The sequence below is a fragment of the Anarrhichthys ocellatus genome, unplaced genomic scaffold (genome assembly GCF_004355925.1).
Source record: "Anarrhichthys ocellatus isolate YVR2014 unplaced genomic scaffold, GSC_Weel_1.0 scaffold18, whole genome shotgun sequence".
NCBI classification, from domain to species: Eukaryota; Metazoa; Chordata; class Actinopteri; order Perciformes; family Anarhichadidae; genus Anarrhichthys; species Anarrhichthys ocellatus.
In genome coordinates, this window is record NW_022280048.1 from 7,078,461 (window position 1) to 7,103,201 (window position 24,741).

Below are 24,741 nucleotides of genomic sequence, written 5' to 3' on the forward strand. Positions count from 1 at the left end.
AATACTGCCCCTGAAATCACCCCTACTGCCCCAACGACCAACAATCCTGCCCCTAAAATCACCCCTACTGCCCAGACAACAATCATTACTGCCCCTACAATCACCACCACTGCCCCAACAACAAACAATATTGAAATCACCCCTACTGCCCCAAGAACCAACATTACTGCCCTCGCAATCACCACTACTACTCCTGTAACATTTACTGCCCTAACAACCGCCACTACAACCACAGCCACGACAATGATATCTATGACTTCTACCCCTACAACCACCATTGCCAGCCCCACTACCACCATTACAGCTCCTGCGACCACCGCTACTCCCCTGAGAGCTGCCACCAATGTCTCTATGCTGGGGGCCATCTCAGTCCAGTGCAGGGTTACTGCAATCACCCTGACAGTTACCAAGGATTTTCTCCTGAGCAACAAGATCAGGGAGCACACTCTATACTTGGGATTGCCGGAATGTGGCGTCAATGGAGGCAACGCCACCCACGCCCAGCTGACTGTGGCCTGGAATGAGTGTGGTACCAGTCTCGTGCATGTGAGTTTTGTAAAAGTGATGTGTTTGGGACGCTTTTGCATTTTCCTGCGTTCTCACACATTGCATAGACACTATGCTTGCCAGTATTTGGCCTGTAAAACTGAATTGCGTTAACTCTGTAAATGACCCACACTGCTTGCGTCATCTGGTATTTTAGAATGAAACATACTACACAGCATCTGTAACCCTGTTCAACACCATGGAAATGTACACGTCAGACAGCGGGAAAGTGGAGGTACCCAGAATACGGCTGGAGGCTCCCATCCTGTGTACCTACATGAAGAGCACTCTCATCTCTGCTGACTTTGGCTCCATGGGGTACCAACATGCTGTCTTTATTACTTAGCATGCTTTATGCATTTTTCTAAATAGCCTCAGAGCATCTGAAACCATTTTTATTTGCTCTCTTGCCATGAGTTAGATGATACCACTCTTTTAAGCTTAACTTAAAGACTGGGATCAGGGGAAAACAGCTAGCCTGGTTCTGTTCGAAGGAAACAAATTCTGCTGATCAGCACCTCTAAAGGTCACTAAGTAACCAGTAGCTCACCAGTAACATCCTTGGATCCAGATAGACAGCAACTTTTCATTTTTATACTTGGGTTTTTGCATAGATTAAACAACGTTACAACATGTTAATTAGTGAGCTTTAGGTGCTGGTAGGCTGTGTGTTTCTGTTGTATTTATGGCTATATATATATATTTTTTTTTTTCTCACCCATCTTTAGGTATGACATGATCGGAGATTTCATAACGGGCTCGGGGTCGTTCCAGGTGACAGTGCAGCTGATGAACGGTACAATGCCTCTACCCAACAACCACAGCTTGTCCTCTGACGAGGCTGTGGTGGTGGAGGTCAGCCTCAACTCCTCTTCAGAGCAGATTAAAGTAGTCATCAACAAATGCTGGGCCACTCCCACTCAAAACCCTGCAGACGCCTACAGCCTCACCTTCCTGGAGAACAGGTCTGCTTCCACCTACAGCACTGCCACTATTTCTATTGCTATTAGTATTTGAGCCGACTAATTCATGTACTTTCCCCCCTCACAGCTATTAGTTATGATCTTACTATAACTAGTACTGCTGCCGTTACTTCACAGTATCTCTACCTTGGACAGTTAGGCCTATATATTGAGGTATAAGTAAGATATTTGTTCTTTGCTGTTATCACCAGAAACAACTCTGTCATCCTGAGATAATGACAAAATAAACCTGTAATCTCCAGGTAATGGGATAAAAGGGAAATATTGCTACCGAGGCTGTTCTCAGCTTCCGTAGGTTTTATATAAAGGCACATCATTTATTTATTTTAAGTAAACTCAAATTAATTCTTAGTTGTAAATAATTATAATTATTCACTATTGTTATTCATCCTTGCTAAAAGTTAGATGACAAAATCGATACCACTCTCAAACTGTTTCAATATGAAGCTACAACCAGCCACCTGTTAGCTTAGCATAGCACAGAGACTGGAAGCAGGAGGAGACAGCTAGCCTTAGTCTTAAGCTAGCACAGTGCGCCTACCTGCAACTTTACTTTGTTTAAGCCATACAAACAGTGACTTCCTGGAGGAAGTTGCAGCACATAACCCATTTTTACACTTTGGTTTTTGTGCGCATTAAACAAACGAGATACAAGACATTCGATTTTTTTGTGCCTTTAGTGCTTTTAGGCAGATTTGGTCACTGGAAGCAGTGTTTCCAGTCTTTATGCTAAGCTAACTCTCCTGGCTGTAGCTTCATCTTCAACAAACATACATGAGAGTGGTATTGACCTTCTCATCAAACTGACGACAAGAAAGCGAATATGTGTATCTCCTAAAATGTTGAACTATTAACACCCTTCAGCACTGAATTCATGTCTTTCTTATATACTTTTGCATATTTGTAGCTACTATTTACGCAGCAACGGATGATTGTTTTCGGATTCTCATTTCCCAGTCTTATCAGACACAATGCATATCAGATGCAGACAAAGACAGTTTGTTCGTCGCTGTCCTCCACAGCTGTTCCCTGAACACATACACCAAGGTGTTGATGAACGGCAACTCTAGCACAGCACGCGTGTCTGTGAAGATTTTCTCCATCGTCGACCTGGATGTGATCTATCTGCACTGCCTGGTCCAGATCTGTGTGGAGATTGGATCAGATACCTGTGTGCCTGTGAGTGCAACCTATTATAAAAAAATGACTTGCAACCTTACAGCTTCTTTAGCAAATAACTAATACCCAACTGTGACTGAAGCATTTGGTTGAAAGGTTGTTGAAGAAGAGATTAGAATGTTCTCCTTTGTCTTTGCTCATGTTTTCTTGCAGGACTGTCTGCAAAGAACAGTTCGGTCTTCAAAAACGATTGGAACAGCTGTTGGTTCTTCCGGGTCTCTGCTGCAGTCATATGACGGTGAGTCCTTGTACACAGAATAACATCTACCTTTCACTCTTCTGTGATGCGGGGTTCTGTTAGAAAGGAAGTATTTGTCAGCTGCATGCCTCTGCTGTGTTTAAAAGTGAGCCAAAAGATGGGATTTAACCATCTTAACCATTACCTCACCGACGATCAAGATCTTCAGTATCCATTATAAACTTGAGTGTCTCTTCATTTTGAAATTCGAATGGGCCAATCTGTTGTATTACGGCAGCAGCGCTGCTGTCTCTATCATCAGTGAGGTGCAGAGGCCAGTTTAAGTGTCCGTGATAGAAAACACACATTTCAAAAGCCCTGAAGTAGATTAAGTATCCTAATTTGGACTCATGGGTTGATTTGAACATTTCAGCTTTTTGGAAATGTGCTGAACGGAAGAGTTTGTTGTAAGAGCCAGTGCTTATGAACGTCACAGTATTTCAAATAGTCTCTGTCATTTTGTTGATTAAGTGGGGATTTCTTTTTTCCTTTTCAATGTATGTTTACTGATTTGTAATTCTTCGACATATATTCTTGCAGAGTCCTTGGAGGAGGGATTTACCACTCTCTATATAGTCGGCCTCTCCTGTCTTGGAATCGGCCTGACGCTCTTCTTCATCATTTTTTTCGTCTGCATTTTCTACTTCCAAAGGAACCGCATTGGACACTACAACTTCAGCATCAAACCCAAGCAGGAGAACTTCACCTACCTTGTCTTTAACACCTGAAGGTGCAGCAGCACCCACAACCAAAATTTCAGAATTAGCAGATTTAGTAGGTCAGTACAGCACAGCTGCCACTGGGTGGAGCTGTTGCACCATTCACATATTAGCTCTGATGCAACATTGCAAGTCTTTGCACATTAAACAGTGAACGGAATACAGATTATTTATATTTTACGCCCCCTAAACATATATTTAAGATGTTTAAATGGTAGAGTAGTTGCATCCTGAAATGTCATATATATATATAGAATATAAATATTTCATGAATATTTCACATTAAAGAATACATATGTGTGACTTTCTACGCATTTTAAAAGGTAAAAGTTTCTTGAGCGTTCACAGAAGCAAGAGACATGATGGTACTAGATGGAAAATATAAATTCAGATTCATAAACTGTAATGTAATGATTGCACTAAACTAGAGTGTGTTGCTTATCTTTTGTCTAAATAATCATGTTCATGTTTAATACTCAAGCACAGTCATCACTTTATTGTCTTTTAGCTGCTACTTTTCTACATTTACACATATTGTATTTGTACTGCTTGTTACACATCTGAAATATTCATTGTGTACCAGCTCTTCTCTTGTGCTGTAAGCGGTGTAACAATAAACTCGAGTCCTGTATGAAAGTAGACACTTGGGGGTGCTTCTGTCAGTTTTTCAGCTCTGTAAAAACAAGGCAAGATGGCCTCCCGCATGCATAGAGACAACATGTATACACTGTTTATAGAGGACAACATAAGGTATGAGATAATACAAGGACAGACAACATTATTCATCTTTAATCAGATCAGGGCTTGAGAAAAATGATCTCAGCCGAACAGAGCTGAAGAGGAGGGCCCAGCTTCACCCCTCCTGCACATCCCATAATCCCACATTGTTGACTACAGGGTCATAAATGCACCTCTTGGTTCGACGGCAAGGGACTGAATACTAAACAACAGAGGCTTTCTCTTTTGAGAGGAGGTCCTTGGAGACCTGCGGAGAAGGGGGCCTACACTACCATCTGGAGGGCTGCAAATGCCCCGCCTCCTAATTAACCCATTCAGCCTCACCGTCTGAGACCTGGCAACCCGTCGCTATGGCAACAGCCCAGTGCAAGGATGGATTGAGGGAGGGAGGGAGGGAGGGAGGGAGGGAGAGCAACTGCGATCAAAGGGGAGAAAAAGATGTCCATTTAAAAAGCGTGAACTGTGCTTTTATTCTTGATTTGATACAACTGCAGGATTCAGACGTTGATCTTTCTGGGCTTCAACTTGACATCTCTGCTGCCTCTTTTAGTGAGTGTTTTGCAGTTCATCTACTGTGGATGGCCTTGATTGCACTGGATTGTAAAAACAGCAATGTGCAGGTGTTACTAGCAACAATCTAACATCGTTAGATACGCAAAACAAGTGTTTAGGGAGGGATATTCCCAAATACACAGATGAGGCCTCGGTGATGAAAAGAGTTTTTTTCCCACTCTGTACGTCTATAATCCAGGAAGCAGCAGAGCCACAATCCTCGTAATGGCCCTGCAACATGATCCGTGTCTCCACAGTCCTTCCTCTCTCCTCCCTCCCTCCCTCCCTCCCTCCCGTCTCTCTCTGGTGGTGCAGGTCAGAGCGGCTCGGAGACACTCAGTCGTTCATCGGGCTTCGTGCCCTGCTTTCTCTCACACAGGTCGTTACTCATTAAACATCCTCATTGTGGTTTTACAGAGCAGCTCATCACCTCTGCACTGTAATGAAATGGCAACTGTGAGCAGTGCGATTGCGCTTGTTTCTGGAGACTGTTATGAAATCTCAGTCGCCTGCTATGTGACTTTTGCTCATCAACTGATCTTGATATTTCAGTGGTGGAATGTAACTAATTACATTTAACACTTGTACTTTAATTTAGTGTTTCCTTTTCATGCCACTTCACACACTTCTACTCTACTTTTCACTCCTCTAGATTTATATGACCGCTGTTAGTGTGCCAAGATTGTTCATACAAACTGTATGATGGGAAAGTGTTTTTATTGATTTGAATAACATGCAGTTTACAAAGTAGTTCAAATGAACACTTTATTTTACAGGCGCTGTTATTTTCTATGATAATAGAAAAGAACCTTCCTGGAAATATCTGTGTAATCGAGTGCAAATTATAGATATATATACGCGTAGACAGTTATTTGTGTTTATTAAGTTATGTTTGGCAGATTAATCTCCATGAAGGTACGAGTGACTATAAGACTGACACCAGCAGTTCATGGGAACTAATTATAATAAAGTTATTGTTTCCATTTGTCCTGTAATTGGTCCCAAATTTATTCTTTTTCGTTACAGGAAGTTATGAAATCTATAAATAAAGTGTTACCAAATTGGCTAAGCCTCCATCTACAAAAGTGAAATGCTACTCATACATGAATGTATTCAGCAGTAATCTACTAGCATATAATAGTATCATATAACACTCATTGGGTACTTTGTCTGTATTGACAAATTTTACTTTTACACATTTTCAAAGTGGGACTTTTAGTTGTACTCGAGTATTTTTACAGTGTGGTATTGCTTGTTTTACTTAAAGTCAATAATATGAATACTTCCTCCACTGGGTGAGATCTAAAGTACTGTACATGAGGATTGCTTTCTCGTTGTATCTGGAATCACATTAATGGTTACATAAATGCTGTACAGAGCTTTCCCCGGTCTTTCTCTTACTAACAACAAGTACAAACAAGGTAAGAGGACAGAAGGCCGAGCAGCTGCTTTGAGCTTTTGGTTCAGAGAAGCTGTTTCCTTGTCACAGTCCATGCTGCTCCTCATTAGACTGGCTTTGCTTCATTACTGCTGTTAGCTTCATGGCGAACTGTAAATGACAATTTATCTGATTATGCTCACGCCCCCTCACATAGACGCACAGCAAACACAATGAGCACACGCAGCGTGGTTGAGCTTCGGATCGTCACAGCTTGCATTGATGCTGAAGCTTTCTGGAATTTGTGTAATTGTGATTGGAGAGAGTGTTGTCTACAACTAGCACTGGGAGGAGGGGAGGTCACCCTCAATCTGTCAGTGCTAATCAGCAAGTCAGCCATCTTGCTGTAGTTCTCAAAGAGGACTATCCAAAGAGAGAGGACCATCTTTTCCACCTCATGTTTCTTAATCTCGCTCTGCTCCGCTGGACTATAGGCCATCAATGAAATATGAGGATCTGCATTAATGAGGTACAAGCTTGCCAAAGATGCAGCTAGTGATTTTTAAAGAAAGTATCGGTAATTCATCGACCTTTGTCTTTTGTTGTTGTCTTGGAGTGCAGACAGGAGTGCTTGATAACAGCTTCTGTCCTAGTTTCTGTCCAGCATACATATGTCTGAACCGGCTGAGTTGCTGTGCTGTTTGAACTTGAGGGGGTTGGGTATCGAACCTCCATACGTTATTATGGTGATGACTTAAATGTGTCCGTAGCCCAGTATCAGAACTGAGAGCTGGCTTTGAGCGTCTGGTCGGAATTATAATGTTGTTTGTGAGATACTTCCTGATTTTAAATCTAAAATATTGCCAATTTTTGGCCAGTTCTTGTGTGGCTGCTGGTGTTTAGAGCACTATTAAAGATCCATCTATTAAAGAGGTGTTTTAAAATAGTACAACTAACACTGTCGGACTCACAGTGGACAGTTTAGAGCAAAAAGAGCAAAGAACGACATTGAGGGTTTTCACCACGAAAGAGATGTTTTCCTACTTTCCCGACTCACTTTGACAAGAGTTTGATTGACAGATGGTTCATCCAATCACCTGCCATGTTTTTGACAGCGCCTGCCCTTTCCAATGACGGCTTCTCACATGGTTCTTTGTAAAAAAAAACTGTCTGCCGGGTCAGGTTAGTTTTTTTGAAGCAATTCATCCGACCACAAAAGGCTTTATCACACGTCTCTCACATACACACCTGCAACAGACTTTAATGTAAAATCGGGTGAGTTCCCTTAAGCCATATAAGAATCCTGTGTTCTGAGAAATCATTTATGGTTTTCCCATTTTCAGTGTATGTGCACTGGATGTTTCCACATCACACTCATGTAAGTGGCATACTGGATCGCTTCCAAACTGGTTGTGATGTCACAAAATCCTGCTGGTACATATGTTAAATGCAGATTAAATATGAGCTCAGAGACACTTTCCCAGTTCAGCAAATGAATGTATAATAAACTGTGCACATATATAATTCTGCACATTGAAGCTCAAACATTCAAGTGAAGGAACAATAAGCCAAACACATTTTTAAGTGGAGGTGGACTTTCAAAAATTGTTGTTGTTTCTTTACATTAAAGGGAAAAAAAGTATAATTTTGGAAAACTGGCACTGTTATTGCATTTTTTTCAAATGCAAAGCCCTCAGTTCATCATCATGTTTCCATCCCACAGTATTCCCCTCATGTTACGCACTTAAACTTAATGGGCCACGTGTCACATTGCATCCACATTAGGAGCCCTGTGCCTTTTCTTCACACCATTCAGACAGCCTGTTTGTGAGTCACTGACCATACAACAAAAACTACAATACAGTGTTGTAATGTGCAAGTTACTAGTATTTATTTACACTAAAACCGATCAATGTACAGCACAGTTTCTGTTGTAATTGTTGTCGAAGCACTTTATGGTGTGGTATTTCTAATGATGGTGACATATTCTTTTAAAATAAATTGCATGAAACCAGAAAATGATGTAGCACCTTTGGAATAATGCCATGGGTCAAACAGCTGTGACCTTAAGAGATGTCTCAAACATGCGTGTTTCAAATGCCTCTTGGATAGCTAAGTTTTTTTTGGGGGGTGGGGGGTGGAAGGGGGGATTTAACCTCTTGTCTTAATCCAACTTAGTTGCAAATACTAGTTATCTACAGTACAGAGCATCAGTCTGTATAAGGTGTATCTGCATCCATCCTCACTGCAGAGCTACTCAGTCTGGCTGCCATCTAGGGAAAAGCGTACGACTCCGCTGCTCCTCCGAGGCTCGGGTCTCTCCAGCGGTGGTGGTGCTGGTGGTGGTTCTCCTCCAGCAGCACCCTGGGTATGATGATGACCGGGTCGGAGAACCTCGTCCTTAGCATCTCTAGGAGGCAGCACATAGGTTAAGACAGCAGAGGAGAAGGAGACACAAAGAGACACATGATGAGGCATTTCTCCAGGGGCGAGCAACAACAAGTCATTGGGCCGAGCACCCTGTGACCGCTCATCTCAGACGAGAACACCAGGCTTCGGTTTGAGGGCCGAGAGCTCAGCACGAGACAAAGAGACGACATCGCCATGGGGGCCTGTTTGCTTATCCCAAATATATTACAGAAAAGCTCTTGATAGAATCAAGTGACTCAACTTTGATACTTAACAAGACGATACAAGCCAGTGTTTTGTGGGGATTCACATGTGAATGAAAGCTTCTTGTCTATTTCTAATGATGCATTTGGAAAGCTTTGCTTTTAGATCTTTGGTTTAAATCTATACTTGGACCCATTCAGTAAGTCACTGTGACGTTATGAACTACAGGATGCCAATAGTGCAATGAGGGTCTCGGGGTGTTCTGTGACAGAATATCTACAAGATGCAATACACATTAGCAGCCGTGAAGATCATTAACATGCACTTACAATGTCCTTTTGACCTGTGTGCTTCCAAAGCTTGCCTCATTCCACTCATACTTACCCCATGTCTTATATCCAAGCCAACACGCAAAGTCTAGACCGAATTCTTTAAACGCAACATCGGATTGCAGGTTCCAACAGAAAACAGAGGCAGCATGCTTCAGAGACGAAAGAAAACCATCGCAGTGCAATACACAGTAGGACACGTCTGCCCGGGGATGGCAGGCTGAGATGCAAAGTGCGACGGTTTCAAACGTGTGAGTGATCTGCCTCATAAATGGATGAAATAGTGATCTCCACTAGTAATAGCGCCATAATTATACAGGCATGCAGTTTGTTTTAAAGGGCCAGTGTGTAGGATCTGGCGTCATCTAGCGGGGAGGTTGCAGGTTGCAACCGACTGAACATTCTTCCAAGTGCCAGAAACATGGCGGCCGGCTCCGTGAAGAAGACCCGCGGCTAATAAGCTAATGAAAACACTTATTCCGATTCTTATTTTCAGGTGATTATACACTTATTGGGGCGACTGTGGCTCACTGGCTTAAGAGGGTTGTCTGGTAACTGCAGGGTCAACGGTTTGATCCTCGACTGGGACGTGTCACGTGTTGAAGTGTCCCTGAGCAAGACACTGAACCCCCAGCTCCCCGGGCGCCTGTCATTGGCAGCCCACCCATCCTTATATACAGGGATGGGTCAAATGCAGAGGTCAAATTTCGTGTATATGACAATAAAAAGGGTTTCTTATATATAGTTAATAATACAGTGATCAAACACTTAAATGTATCCTTTTTCCTTTTTTATTTTAAAACTAGGTGTGCTCCCGCTAATTAAAGTTGTATTAGTTTATTACTTTACTCCCATGATACTTTGTCTCGCTGTAACTCGTGCTGCGTGCACATTGAAATCATGACGGGGAAAAAGAAAACGTCCTTATCTCTCGCTGAAAAAACGAATGCTCACAGGAAAAGCACCTGTGGTTGAAGTCGCCCCCTTCTGGGCCAGTGGATTAATAATTATAATTAATAAGTGGATTGATAAGGCCTGGTCAATCACGTGATGCCCCCAAAGTGAAACTCTGACAATCCTCAACCGGTTCTGCGCCACTACGGCAAAAAACACACGCTTATAGTGAATAATTTCACCCTGACAGACGTGATCACTGTAAGGGGGGTCAACCGCATTACATACTGTATACTCCGTCTCTGCCGATAGAAGCCCCTACATGATACACACTGGCCCTTTAACGTCTAAGGATGGGTGATGTTTGGACGAAACCTAGGGCCTCCTTAAGAACAGGCACCTTAAGGAACCTTACATGTAGGATGTGACAGCCCCCCCCCCTACTCTAGTGTCCTTATGGAAGAGAAATATACAGAAGGGCTGTGACCGGAGGAGTGGACCGGAGGGAATGCGGTGAAACAAAAAGAAACTGTGCGACTGTAATAGGAAACAAAAAAATCAAATCACAACTCCATGAGCATGTATGAATGGGAATGAGTTGCATTTGCGGCTCGCAGTCGATTTCCCTTTCGTTGCTCTCACGATTGATTACCTTGGATCGGGCAGCGCACAGCCCCACAGGTGTTGCTTTAGAGTCTGCACCCAGCCAATATCTCGGATTGGCTGGCAGAGCTGTATGTAGTGGTACTGTTTTAGCACAACCCTTCAAATGAATCAGAATGTCACTCATTAGCACACGACAAATTGGACACAGTATGAAGAAAGAACAATATGATCTCAGTAAACGTAATATCACACATTTGTGTTTGTTTTTTGCATCATTTGTACATTAACTGGGAGCCTAAGAAGCACATGACATCTTATTCTGGAATGAGTTTCTGGACGTCCTTTTACGCGCATGTTGCTCTACAAGTCGGGCGAGTTCTTGGAATATATTAAGAGACACGATGCAAAAAATAATATATTCTCCAGTTCTCACACGCGGGCAACATGCGGGGCCATGCGGAGGGGACGTCAGAGCTCATGCCAGAATGTGGAGCAGTCTTGGATAAGCATAGAAAGAAGTTGTGAGAGCAAGAAATTATCTTCCATGTGGATGCATTTAATGTCGTCTGTGTCACAAAGACAAAGACGGGGACAGGAGACACGCCGACAGATACCTGCAACCGCTAGTCTTTTCCTTTTAAGAAATAAAAGCAAGAAGACACTGCGTTTTCTGCTTTTTTTTGCATTTATTTGTAATGTTTCATTAAATATGAGCAAGCAGATAGAAACACAAGCACGTCACAGTCATTATTATTATTATTTTGGGCCCAAGACATAACTTTCTTCACCATACTTTCTATCCTTATTTCCCTAATAGTCACAAAGATATAGCACAGGGTGTGTGGTGTGCTAACAACTTTATACATTGACCGCCCCTACAAGCCCCCCACCTCCCTTGTGGTACATGACAAAGCACCCCCCCCCCGACCAAAGGCTGCAAAATGCTAATGAGTGGTCCCTGATGGGGCAGCTTGGATAGACATGGTGGTGGAGATGGTCGCTGTCAGACACCACAGGATGTAGAGATGGTGCAGTTGTCCACTCACAATGGAGGGAAGGATGCTGAGAAGCAGAACTAATGAGAGCAATGAGGTGTGTGTGTGTGTGTGTGTGTGTGGGTGGGGGGGGACTGTACAGTGCTCTTCTAATCCAAAAACAAAGAAAACAGTGATCTCTCTATCTATGCTAAGTGAAAACAGCTTTGGACTGAGTGCTGACTCAGCCAACATGTAGCCCTGCTATAATATACTGCATATTTACACAAGAGAGGTTATAATTAGTCTCAACAGATAAACACTTATGGCACAACTTACTTCCTGTCCCACTTTATCTTCAACCAGAATTTATGATTTGGTTTTGGTGTGTTTTGCATGAAACATCTGACACTCAACACGTTTCAATAAATAAACTGAACCTCATCAAACCAACATACTTTTCATGCTTTTGGAATTTGGTCAAAACAAGAACATGGATCCAGAACATTGGAGTCACACGTATCACATCATTGAGCCCTTATTGGGGCTGTATTAAAATAAAAGATGGTGTTAATAACAGATACAACTTATTATGTGTACATGAAACTGGGATAAAACTTCTTATCCCTGTAGACAAATGGCAGTGAATTGTTCACGACTTATTCGGAACGTGGATCTGAGCTTCATCCATACGGCTCCCTCTTTAAAGGTTATGTGAAAAGCACTATTAAGCAGTAATATGAGCTGTTTGCCATCGTCCCATGGCAGGCTGATCATATTGGTTACGGTCACCCTCGGCAGAGCGCACTTACAGAAAAGAAAAAAGGGCCACGCTGCTGCAATTGTGTAACAGCTGCGAAGCCTTGCAGAGGGATCAGTCTGAGGGAATAAGGCTGAATTCAGCCCTCTCTGTTTCCCAGAAACATTGTTAGTCTTCTGCTAAATGTCATCATGACTGCACGACAACTTATCATCTAATTCGTTGGGGAAATGCTCATCTGCCGTTGAGATGGCTGGTGTTTAAAGCGTAATCAGTTTAGTGTGACCCAGATGCTTCCTTGGCAACAAATTGGGTGTAAACAAACCTAAAATGCCGCTGTATGAATGAGCCTCGCATGAAAGGAGCAAATGCTGAATGGGATGAACAATTTCACGTAGCCTTCGACAGAGTTCAGTTCACAGTGAGACAGTACAAAATCACATTAACAGAGCGTTGCATGATGTTGCCCAACACGTCCTTTGAGCCCTGTGAGCTCTGCTGTGAGCAGAGAAGGTAGCAGGTACAAAACAAGCCGCGGATCAGACACTCGTGACTAACCGAGTGGCACGTTTATCAAAGATCTTCAGAGTTGTTGTTAATTTAGCAAGCGTAGAAATCATATCCAAAGTGCCAATTCGATTATCTTTTCTCCCAACAAACAAGAGTAGGTGGGGCGGGGAAACATCTTTGATAAACTCAACAAAGCAATCTGCTCAGCTGATCAAAGCCAAGCCTTCAGAGTTGCGTGTCGTGGACCCATGCAACGAGACATCCATTGCCTAGCCAGGCAGCCTGTAGCCATGGCAACCTGGAGATGGAGGCGAGCAGAGCGGAGGGGGAGGCGGGGGGGGGGGCATCAAATGGCGGAGGAAGAGGATGCAGCCGCCCACTCGTTACTATAGCGATATAACATAGCGGGAGGTGGGAGGAGCGAGGACATGTCATCTCTAAAAACCCCGACATCTTGTTATCATTGTACAAACGTAGCCAGGAGGTAGTGAGAGAGGACAGAGAGGAAGAATGAGTGGATACTGAACAGAGGAGAGGAGAGAGAGAGACTGGAGGGGAGAAAGAAGGAGTGATGATGAGAACCGTAATTCATTTTGCAGCCTCTGTGTGTGTTGTTTCCCCCAAAAGAATAAGGAATAAAAGGAGAAGTAGTGCTAAATGATGTTTACTCTTTTGCCTCAGCCAGTTTGTTGTTCATCTCTTTACTTTTCTCCTTGTCCCCCACCGCCGGCCGGTTCTCCAGCTGGTTCTCCGAGGCCGTCTTCTTGGAGCCCCTCAGCGCGGCGCTCTGCTTATCTCTGGCTTTCTTGGCTGGCTTGCCCTGGCCGGCCGCGGCGGCGGCTCCAGGCTTTTTGGGTTTCGTGCGAAGGGCACTGTACCTGTCAACCTAAGGAGGTCAGATAGCACAAATGAGATTCCTGAGCTGTAATGCTCCATTTGTGGCTAGTCATGTCTAAAACTGTGCTGTGCAGTGAGATGAGCATGTGAGGAATTTCCTACTACAGTAATATAAAGCCTTTCTTTTGATCTCTCCCCTCCTTAACTGATTTTAAACCCTACTACAAAGTCAAAAAGGCGTGTTCTCACCTGTTTGATGGGGTCTATGTAAGGCTCGCTGTACAAACTGCGTATCCTCCTCCTGTCCAGGGCCTTGTTGTCCTGTCTATTAGGCCTCAGCGGGGCTTGGCCCTTGTATGTGGCACTGTAGCTGGTCTCTAGGCTGGTCTTCTCATCCGGTGGCAGGTACTGGGACCTGGCCCGGATCATCTTTGCCGGCTTCACATCTCCGTAAGCCTTGTACTCAGTTCTGTGGGGAAAGAAGGGAGTCAGGTATAAGTAAATGGACCGTGTGGTAGAGCTTAAAACCCCATCAATAAGGATTATCAATGAAGAGTCATGACAGTGAACGGGTCCGAGTGACAAGCTAATTCATTTCAGTTAACGCTCCCAAAACTAAAAGTGTTCAGGACCTATAGCTAGGATACTTTTTTGTTCAGAGATTGATAACGCTCTCATGTTTGTAGGATAAATATGAAGCTACAGCCACAAGACGGTTAGCTTAGCATCAAGACTGGAAACAGATAGCCTGGCTACATCCAAAGAAACTCCAGTCTAGTCTCAGCCGGTTGCCTGGCAACTTTAAGGTGACACAAGACATCAAGAACTCTCTGCACCCGGCCAAGAAATAGTCCAGTTTAATCAACACAAGCAAGATATGACATGGTAATTAGTGAGCTTTGGATCTGCTACCCCCGCTTCCATTTTCTTTATGCTAAGCTAAGCAGCTAGCCTAGCTTCATATTTAGGGTACAGGCATAAGAGTGGTTTCCATCTTCTCATCTACCTCTTGGTAGGAAAGCAAATATGTATATTTCTTAAAAAGTCAAATTAGACCTCCAACGCAAATACAGACGAATCTGTTTGCTTTTAAACATTTCCCCCGTGTCCCAATCACTCTTAAGCTGGTCCATTTGACCGTTTCAATATTTTGTTGTATATCATTTTTGACTGATGACTGTGGTATAATTATACCCATGCAAATCTGATAATTTTGGGTCTCTGGTGTGTATATATATACTGCTGTAATTTGAAAGGAAAACCGTCTTTATTGGAGCGTCATCAAAGAAAATCTCCCTAAAAATAGATATCACATTCATTGCAGACAGCGTGACACCAATGTTGTAGTCCGCGTCTGCAGAAGAGGTGTGAAGTGAAGTAGTGCATTGCTGCTGGAGAGCGGAGTGTGTCGGAGGTACGGTAGGTGGGAGGAGCTTAGCACCACCGCCTCATGGTGTGGTTTTCTGTCGTCCTCACACAGCACTTCTGAAGAAGGTCAGCAGTACAGCAGAGCTCTCCATCAGTGACTCTGCTCACATTTATACACCTATGGACGGGTGTACCACAGAGGACAACCAGGTGCATATTAAAGTCCTTTACTTTAGGACATCACACTGCATGTCTCTCTCTCTCCTTTACGTTGTGTTTTCTCTGTGACTCATTCAAATATCTCATTATTGATGCTGATCATCTCCTTAATTACTGTATTCATTGTTTGTTCCATGAAAATAGAAAGAAAATGCCTCACAGAAGACACACCTACATGATGGATCGGTTAGTTATCACAATCATTTTTCTATCTATCAATCGACCTGGTATTGTTGTAAAAGAAGAAATCTACTGTAATTCACCTTACAAACATTCATTATTATTATTATGCTGCGGTGCAGATTTCAGTGCTGCTTCACCGAAGTCACAGGAAGGTTCACCGACGGGGCTACTAGGGCAGTCGACATCAGGTTGTTGCATCTCTCCTGGATACATTTCAAGCAACCTTAAGGTGCTTTTCAACGTCTCCATCGGCAGAAAAGCATCACATTTTCATCATCGCGTTTGAGACATTGCTTGCACCTGTAATCTTCAGGTCTCCATGGCATCAGAAGAGGAGTCTTTGACTTTGACACAGGGGATGCTTTAGACAACTAAAACTAGATTAGAAACAAAATAATCTAAACCTGATATAAGAGGAGTGAGCTTGTAGTGTATCTGTATATCTGGTAATGACTATTGGCTTTTTATGAACCATGGATTTATTTCTCTTTTACAGGTGGAAACAAAAGCAAAAACATTTGCTCTTAGGTTTTTCTCTAAAGAAAATGAAACAATGGAAAATGTCAGCGTGTAACTCAAATTATAGTAAATTAAAATAGTTCAAATTGCTATTAATGTTAAAAAAAGGGAGGATATGTGTTCCTCTGCACATCGCAAAAGTTGGCTCGAGTGTCCTCATTTGTAACATAAAAATTGTTTATCTGCTTCCCCTGCAATTTGACACCGTGATGCTGGGGCTAATTACAAAGGACAACAGATAGCTCTGTGTTTTGGGCCAGTCAGATGACATATCGGGTCTCCCCTGTGGCTCCAGTGCAGTCCCAAACATAACATTTCCCTAACGCGGCGCGAGCGCTCAGAGCCACGCAGTTGTAGCCAAGGTTCAGTGAAAGGTCTCCGATCCCGAGGCAACATCAGCAGAGCAGACGATGCCAGGCTGCTGCACGAGAGCCTCATTAGGACAAAGAGTAAGGAAGTCATCTGGAAAGATACCACATATCAATAACTGGCATCTACGGAAATACACCTCGGAGACTGTGTGTTCCTGTTCAATGCAATTACCGTTCAGGGACAGTTGTATTGATTGGACATCTTTACTGTACACAAGCAGGAAATTCATTATAGTAATTACTCAAGTATATCATTCAACCTTTGTGAAACTGTGTTAACGGTATGCCAATAAAGACAGCTGACATTTACAAATCATAATCGATGTTCAATTAAAGATTGACATGCTTAAACTCGAGACATCTCATCTTCATAACTATATAATTAGTTCCCATTAATCTAAACACAAATCAGCTATCAGGCGCTAACATTTAAGCTGTGTATAAACACAACCGAGGCTTAAAGAGTCGTTTTATCATATTGTGAAAAGCAAACTATTTATGATACGAAGGCTGGTGACAGTGAACCCCGAGGAGAGGAGGAAGTTACACAGAGAGCCGTTACATAACCGGACTGAAGTCCATTTTCAATGCTCGGCTGGGCCAAGAAGCCACAAAGACAGGTTATACAACAGGGTCCAAGGCCAAGAGTCTAAAGCACTCACATCGTGTGTGTGTGTGTGAGAGAACGACAGAGAAAGAGGCAGATTGTGTGTGCAGACAGGTTCCACAGTGTGAAACACCGGTCTGTATTGTAACATTGCTGCCATTCATGGACATATAACTGTGTAACAATAAAGCCTGTGTCTCTGAGGTCAGACTGTACTTGGTACTTATTTAAAAACGAGTGTTAAAAAAGCTTGCTTGGTTCAGCAGGCGTCATGTCACAGCTACTGTCACATTCGTAACGGGCAGATTACTGCGCAACACGCAAAACCAGCAGTTCACTGAGACTGACACCGAAGTACGAAGCATCCCTTTGTGTCAGGAAGCAAAAAGCTCACTGTTAAAAAACGAATTATTTTCATGTCATAGTAGGTGTTAGACCAAGTGCTTGTCATAAAAAGACACGCCTTACACCTCACACTACTCTCGTTAAGTACACCCAGCTCCTTTCAGGATGTCACAGTGTTTTAGCTACGACTAGCCACTCAATGACTTGCTCTGTCGTTTGACAAAAACTTCCCCAACAGGCAGCAACCTCCGGTTCTGCCGAGTGAAGCTGATGCGGAAGTGTCTTAAAACCAGTGGTGTATAGTAACGAAGTAGAAATACTTCGTTACTGTACTTAAGTCGTTTTTTTGGATATCTGTACTTTACTTTACTACTTATATTTCTGTTGACTTTTACTTTTACTTCACTACATTTTGCAAAGGAAACTGATACTTTTACTCCGATACATTTCCCCTGAAACCTTCGTTACTCGCTACAAAATCAAATCTATCTTTAGAAACAAATGAATCATGAGACCAGCGTCGGGGACTGTCGTGGAACAGAGACTGCAAGCAAGCAGGTTTGGTGAATCAGTGGTCCTAGCTTGCAAGTTAAATCATTGGTTAATCACGTTAATGCGCAAAACAAGTGCTCTCAAAGCCGCGGTGTTTAGATTCCCAGTGATGCCCAGGATGCTATATGCTATAGCTAGCGAGCGACTACACGAGTATAATTCCACTCTACGATGACTGATTTCATGATGGAAGCAGAAATGGAAGCACCTGCTACTCCCGCAACACACGACGGTGGTGACGAAGACCAACACCCGTGGATCGCTAGCGAGTTAGTGAGCTGAGGAAGTGTTGACAGTTGTGAGATTTTGTTGATTTGAGTCATCTTAGCTATAATCATTGCAGCACTAGTTGGCTAACGTTAGCTAACTTAACGTTAGCTAGCCACCACACCATAGGATTGACAGGAGCCGCGAGAGCGCAGCATTAGTGTTAGCATTAGGGGAAATCCTTCCCAGCTGTGCGCAAGCTGTCTGTGAAGCTGAACACACCTCTACCTGCCTCAGCGGCATGTGAAAGGCTATTTAGCATCGCAGGACTAGTCTTCAGCCCAAGACGAGCGAGACTGAATGCTCGCAATTTTGAAAACCAACTTCTTTTGAAGATGAACAGGACATTTTTCAGTTTCCAGTAATGACTGGGTTGTTACTTTCGGTGCTGCTTTAGTATTGATCATGTTTTGATATTTGAGTCATTTTGTGGATGATCAGATGGAGTTATGATGGTAGCAGATTCAGCTTGAGCAAAACCTTTGCCTATTGTGTTCAAATCAGGCCCACAGGAGTTTACAAGGCAGGTGTCCTTTCTCACAACACTGACCTGATGCATCAAGTGGATGTTTTTTGTTGAACACAATATGATGCCTTTGCCCTCTACATCCTCTAGTCGGAATGAGCATACTTATAAACGCACTGTTACAACTCCTTCATAGTGTCATATTGCTTTTCGGAGAATTATGATGATAAGTTCATAGTAGATGCAAAAGTATACTTATGTACAATATATTATGTTGAACATTGTTGCTCCTGGATGGATCACAGCCAACCCAATTATTTTCAACACAGCTCCATGTCCTTGGTGATGGTGCCACAGCACTTAAAAGAATAAACTTCATAATTCTCAAAATTCTGACCCTTTGCTTTTTTATTAACAGCATTTACTTGTACTTTTACTTTCAATACTTAAGTACATTTAATATCAGAAAATTACTTTTGATACTTAAGTACAATAAATATCAGATACTTTGTAAGACTTTTACTCAAGTAGTATTCTAATAGGTGACTTTTACTTTTACTGGAGTCATTTTCCAGTAAGGTATCTTTACTTTTACTTAAGTATGGCTTTTGGGTACTTTATACACCACTGCTTAAAACTTGCATTCTCTCGACTGACAAGCAGGGGGCGACTCCTCTGGTTGTATAGAAGTCTATGAGAAAATGACTCTACTTCTCTCTTGATTTATTACCTCAGTAAACATTGTAAACATGAGTTTATGGTCTCAATCTCTAGTTTCAAGTCTTCTTCAATACAGCATGATGTTCATTTAGTAAATTATGATCCATTTAGAGTCAAATAGACCAGAAAGCAGAGTATACTTTAGGGCAGGGCTTACTGTGATTGACAGGTCACTGCCGCTACCAGAACCGTATCCGGCGCCACTACGTCACTTTTCCGCATTTCAAATATGGTGACTTACGTTCATTGGTTGTGAAAACAACAACACAGCGACAGCCGTATTCCAAGATGATGACGCCAAAATCACCGGACTCGAGGCGTCATAACCAATGGGTGATGTCACGATGACTACGTCCACTTCTTATATACAGTCTATGTTCCCCATCACATTGTTTCGCCCTAGGAGGCTGAAATGGGGTGGAGGTCATGTGTTGCGAGGTTGTATCTGGATGCGTACGAGGTCGCAGCTATTGCGAAATTGTGCTTGTTTCTGGTGTTCTTATGGACAGTACAGTCCGTTAATCTGTTGTGTGACTGTAACGGACCTCGTTGAGAGCAGTTTCAGGTAGGAACTATGAGAATTACAAGAAACTGCTCACAACAAGGTCTGTGGATTATCTTGAGCACTTGGGTCAGGATTTCTGGAAAGAGTCATGGCTTTTGATTTTTCCAAATGTATTAGTCCTATTATATTGGAGAAAAGGCAGACATCTCTTTGTCCGATACCTCCAACAGTTGGCAATTCACACCAAACCATTCTAGATAAATAATATCTGATAAATAGCACTACAGGTAAGAGTATTTTAGATTTTGGGGTGAAACGTCCCTTTAAAATGAACCGCACATTTCAAATAACCTCATCTTCTATTTTCTCTTTCTATTACTATCTTATATGTCTGCATTGTTTCTTCCATCGTTTTTTAGGGAAGATGTTGGGATCTGTGAGTCACTGCGGCTCAGGCAATGCTATCGTACCGCCTATGATATTTCTTCTTGCTGTGTGAGGAAAGCCGTTTTGGACGACTGACCCGCTGCGGTGGAGGGGATGTGCAGAGAAAGGCCGCGTCGCTACAGCCGAACCCTGGCGTGTGACGGGGGTGGAACCACGCCAGCGTACAACACTGCTGAGCTCCAGGCAGCCCGGCTCTAACACGGCACAATCTGGACCTCTCACCACGGGGAGGGTTATGGGAGAAAGGAATAAAAACGAACGCCTGCAAATTTCTGCACAGTGGGATCAAACGCTGTCGAGCTGCACAAGCTGACCTTGACACATAATAGTACAATGACACAGAATACTAGCAGTAAAAATCCATTTTAGTCCAGTAAAGAATCCTTTTTTGAGTACACAAAGTACAGCTGAGGCCGATGAGAATGTCATTAACCTTTCAGGTGTTTTGTCATAAACTAATGTACTGGACAATTTGGAATTCAGCTCCGATTATGTCACTAGATGAAAAGTTCAGGGGTCACCGATGTTTATCCTGAGGGAACCATGAAAATCTGTCCCAGTCCCTTGTATAAGTTATGTTTTCTTATTTTCTTTTTTTTCATTTCCTGCCCTTGTGTGTTTCAGCGAGGGGGGTCACAATATCAGTAGGGTTCATCCTCTGGGAACCATGAATGTCTGCACAAAGTGTCTTGGCAATCCATCCAGTATGAGGTATTATACTCTGGACGGTGAATATACTGTACAGCATTAAATCCATCCATGCAAATAAATCACTACCAGAATCATTTCTAATTCTGTACCCTATCTATGTTTGATAAAATGTTTGTATCATTATAAATTGAATACTGTAGGGCTTCGGGCGCTTTTTGTTGGACAAAACCAGCATTTGAAGATGTCAGTGATGGCTCTGGGGAACTAACAATTTTCTGACATTTTAGCTAAGAATCAATAGTTAAAATTGTAATATAATCACATCACGTTAGAATGCACTTCTGCACACTGCTGGGACAAACTTCTGTGCAGTTATGACTGACGGTGACCACAGTGACTGGCTCTAATCCCACACCAGAGCTGGCTCCACATCAAGGACCGGACCGCTGCTCTCACAGTATTCCAGGGAATCAATCTGACCAGAAGGGAACTGTAGCTTCACTTCCTAGCAGTGCTTCTTGGTGTGTCAGCGGGTGGAGGCCTGGCTTCTGCTCAATACTCCCTCCTCCCTCGGGGACCAGTTGGCCTTGTCTCTAACTCGCAGCCTCTCAACTACTAGCTTCTCAGGCAGCGGCTCAATGGAAACAGCTTTACACTGAGAGCTGGAACAGTACATTACAGTATTACAGGGGCTTGTCTTCGGGTCACAAATGATGGCTCTCAGTCTCTAGTTTCTTGCTATTGTCAGCAATGACAGTAATGCTAATTTGTATTTGAAAAACAACAACAAAAGTGTTGATTTGAGCATTTTTGCTGTGCACTTTCTGTAATAATGATACAGACAGTTCGTCACAAAGTGCAGGCTTTCAGTCTTTAGCAGTGGTCAGAGTTTAGTCAGAGCTGCAGGTTTAACTGGGTTACAGTATCTTACATAATTCATTCATAACCAGAATCAGATCTGAAGACATTTCCTTGTAAATTAACTGTAATCACATGTGATAAATCAGATTAAATCTGTTACATAAGACAGTGAGCTTCAGCTGTCGCAGCTCTGAATTGATCAACAAATGAATACTGGATATCAGCTGACATTTTAGTATTACATTACCACTACCCCGCACTGGATGTATTTTCAGGGAGGAGAAAAAAAAAAAAATCAAAGTTAATTTTTTCTGCAAATGAGTTACCTTGGGACATTTCTGTTTTTCTGCATTCAGTCCTTGTCAGTCGAAACATAAGGCGTGGCTGACTCTAACTCTAAGAGGATCATTTCTAAATCCATCGCCCTCTTTACAGTGTACTGTCCAGCACCACTACTGCTACTGTGTGTGCGCTCTGTAAACGTGACATAAAAGACAAACTCATTCTCAGTTGATGGAGTATCTTTGTCTGGGAGAGGGAGGAGCTTATGTGCGGGAAGAAAACCAAAAGAAGAAGCTCCTGAGATTGTGCTGCTGTGGAAAATGTCGAGCTGCAATACGTGATGCAAATTTAGATAAATTCATCGGCCTCTCTCTCGCTCTCTCTCCCTTCCTGAACTCACTGAACCTGCGTTACGTGCCTCACTGTCGACGATGAAATTCTCTGTAATAACCCTTTATGCAGTCGCCTCTTTGTATGTCTTTTATTTGACGCATCGCATAGTTGAACAAATAATAGCTGACAAGATGAAGAAGGGCTTTTGTCTTTTACAGCAGAGCTGGTAGTTAAAAAAAGAAGACACTAACAAAGACTCCAGCAGCTGCTGTCTGAGGCTCTTGACTTATTCTCATGCAAAAAAATGACACATTTTAAACATAATGCAGCGAGTTGGCGGTGAGATGATGGCTGGATGGGGCTTGTGACTGGGAGGCTGTTGGTGGAAAATGCTGCACCAGTTCAGGCAAGAAAAATAAAAAAGAAAAGTGCTATTGTAGCATTTCCTGGGTGCGCTGCAGAAAAAAAGCCATTGTGCTCTCTGCAGATTAATACAAGTTTTTTAAAAACAGTAGAAAATAGAGCTGAGGGGAACAGGACTTCATGTGTGATTGGCCCGGTGCAAACCAGCAGAAAGAAAAGGGGGGCTGCTACAGAGTCTCCATATATAGAGCTACTGTACACATTGCTGCAACCAGTTCCCAACTGAGACAGGACGTTGGAGGCCAATACTGATATCTACAGGTTTAAGAAATGGATAGTTGTCTCACAGTACACAGGCAGTCTATGCTGACGGTCTCAAAACAACCTCCTTTGGGATAAATACGGAGCACCACAAGGGTCTGTGCTAGGTCCCTTTACTATTTACACTGCACGTAACCAATAGTATCACTCCAACACAGACTCACAATAGCCATTTTTATGATGAGTCATTTTTCCAACTGTTTCAGGATTACAATCTGCCTTTAATATTTTTTCTCTGAATGCAGAAATGACTAAATGTATTTCATTCTCAAGAGCCCATAATTCCAGTTTGCACCTCCCTTTACACCAACATCCATGCACTTAATACTACTAAAACTGAAATTGTTTCGTCTTATAAATAGCTCTGGATATGGCTCACTTTTAAATATCGTGTGGAGCAACTTGCACAGAAACTGTGAAAAATATGATGCAGTTTGCTGCAGCAGAATGCTAGATTAGCCGTGAACAAAACAGAGGCGCACACTCGTTCACTCACAGACTCACTCAGTGCACACAAGGCCAGATTGCCTCCCAAGTTAACATACGACCGGTCGCTGACAGGGAATGTAGCATTTCGAAGGCTATTTTTAAAGCACCAGCACAGTGCTCACTCTACATGAAACTACATTAGGCACATCACTTCCAGCGGACTTCACAGGGAAAACAAAGAGGGTGAAACAGCATCACTGATCTGTTTGAACTGAATATTCTCTGGTCAGCTAAAAGCACAGAAACACAGAATCTGCTGCACTGTTGTCTTAAGGTTATCAGTGGCCTGAGCATAGAGCATGATGCGGACTCCTCAGGACTGATCTTACTCCTGCTATCCTGCTGGCACGCTGACCACTACAATACTACATAATCACTATGTTGACGATCAGTACGTTGGCTTGAAAATCTATTCGGGGCCTCAGTGCGAAATGTTTGTTTTCTTTTTCAGATGACATTGTTTCTGTTTGCCGTAGCACTGGGACATAATTCAACGTTATCATGTGTCTCTATAGTGTCTTCCATTAAGATCTTATTATGATGATATGATCATACATGTTGAATGATTCCAAGCAAATTGTAGTTTTTGTTCGATGTAACAGTAAACGGTGTAATACATACAAATCAACATCGGAAAAATACTGGTACCAATATCGTGACATCAATTTCAACAATATCGGCCAGAATAACTGCAGCGATAGTTTTGTGTGATTATGCATAATAACTCAACGGCGAAAAAGTGATAAGAAAGCCCAAAAATACTGTTTTTAGTGTATATGTTATGTGTTAGTGAGTGTGTGCAGTCTTCACACTGTATGCACACTGTCCATGATATTAACCCACAGTTGACCTGCTTTAAGTCGGACCAGCGGAGCAAGACAGAGAGCTGACTGGGCTTCTGCTCGTCACAGTGCAGCCATTTAAAGGCATGTGTGTGTGTGTGTGGGGGGGGGGGGGGGGGGGGGCCCCCCCCGGCCCCCCCCCCCGGCCCCAAAAACAAAACACAGCAAAAAAAA

At 42.8% G+C, this 24,741-nt stretch overlaps 2 protein-coding genes across 3 annotated transcripts in view; one reads left to right on the forward strand and one right to left on the reverse strand.

Moving 5' to 3' along the window:
- umodl1 (uromodulin-like 1) overlaps positions 1-4,300 on the forward strand; it is a 12,299-nt gene extending 7,999 nt beyond the window's left edge. The window contains exons 14-19 of the mRNA XM_031857419.1: positions 34-546; positions 704-864; positions 1,275-1,511; positions 2,552-2,708; positions 2,862-2,946; positions 3,487-4,300. Coding sequence (XP_031713279.1) covers positions 34-546; positions 704-864; positions 1,275-1,511; positions 2,552-2,708; positions 2,862-2,946; positions 3,487-3,674 — 1,341 coding nt within the window. The 3' untranslated portion in view covers positions 3,675-4,300. The remainder of the gene's footprint in view (positions 1-33; positions 547-703; positions 865-1,274; positions 1,512-2,551; positions 2,709-2,861; positions 2,947-3,486) is intronic.
- A 3,902-nt stretch (positions 4,301-8,202) lies between these two features.
- Positions 8,203-24,741, reverse strand: part of map6a (microtubule-associated protein 6a) — a 19,519-nt gene continuing 2,980 nt past the window's right edge. The window contains exons 2-5 of one of the 2 annotated variants that reach the window (XM_031857267.1): positions 14,106-14,325; positions 13,688-13,905; positions 10,822-10,932; positions 8,203-8,743 (exon numbers count right to left, since the gene is read on the reverse strand). In XM_031857267.1, coding sequence (XP_031713127.1) covers positions 8,587-8,743; positions 10,822-10,932; positions 13,688-13,905; positions 14,106-14,325 — 706 coding nt within the window. In that variant the 3' untranslated portion in view covers positions 8,203-8,586. The remainder of the gene's footprint in view (positions 8,744-10,821; positions 10,933-13,687; positions 13,906-14,105; positions 14,326-24,741) is intronic. The other variant, XM_031857268.1, reaches the window with a different exon arrangement.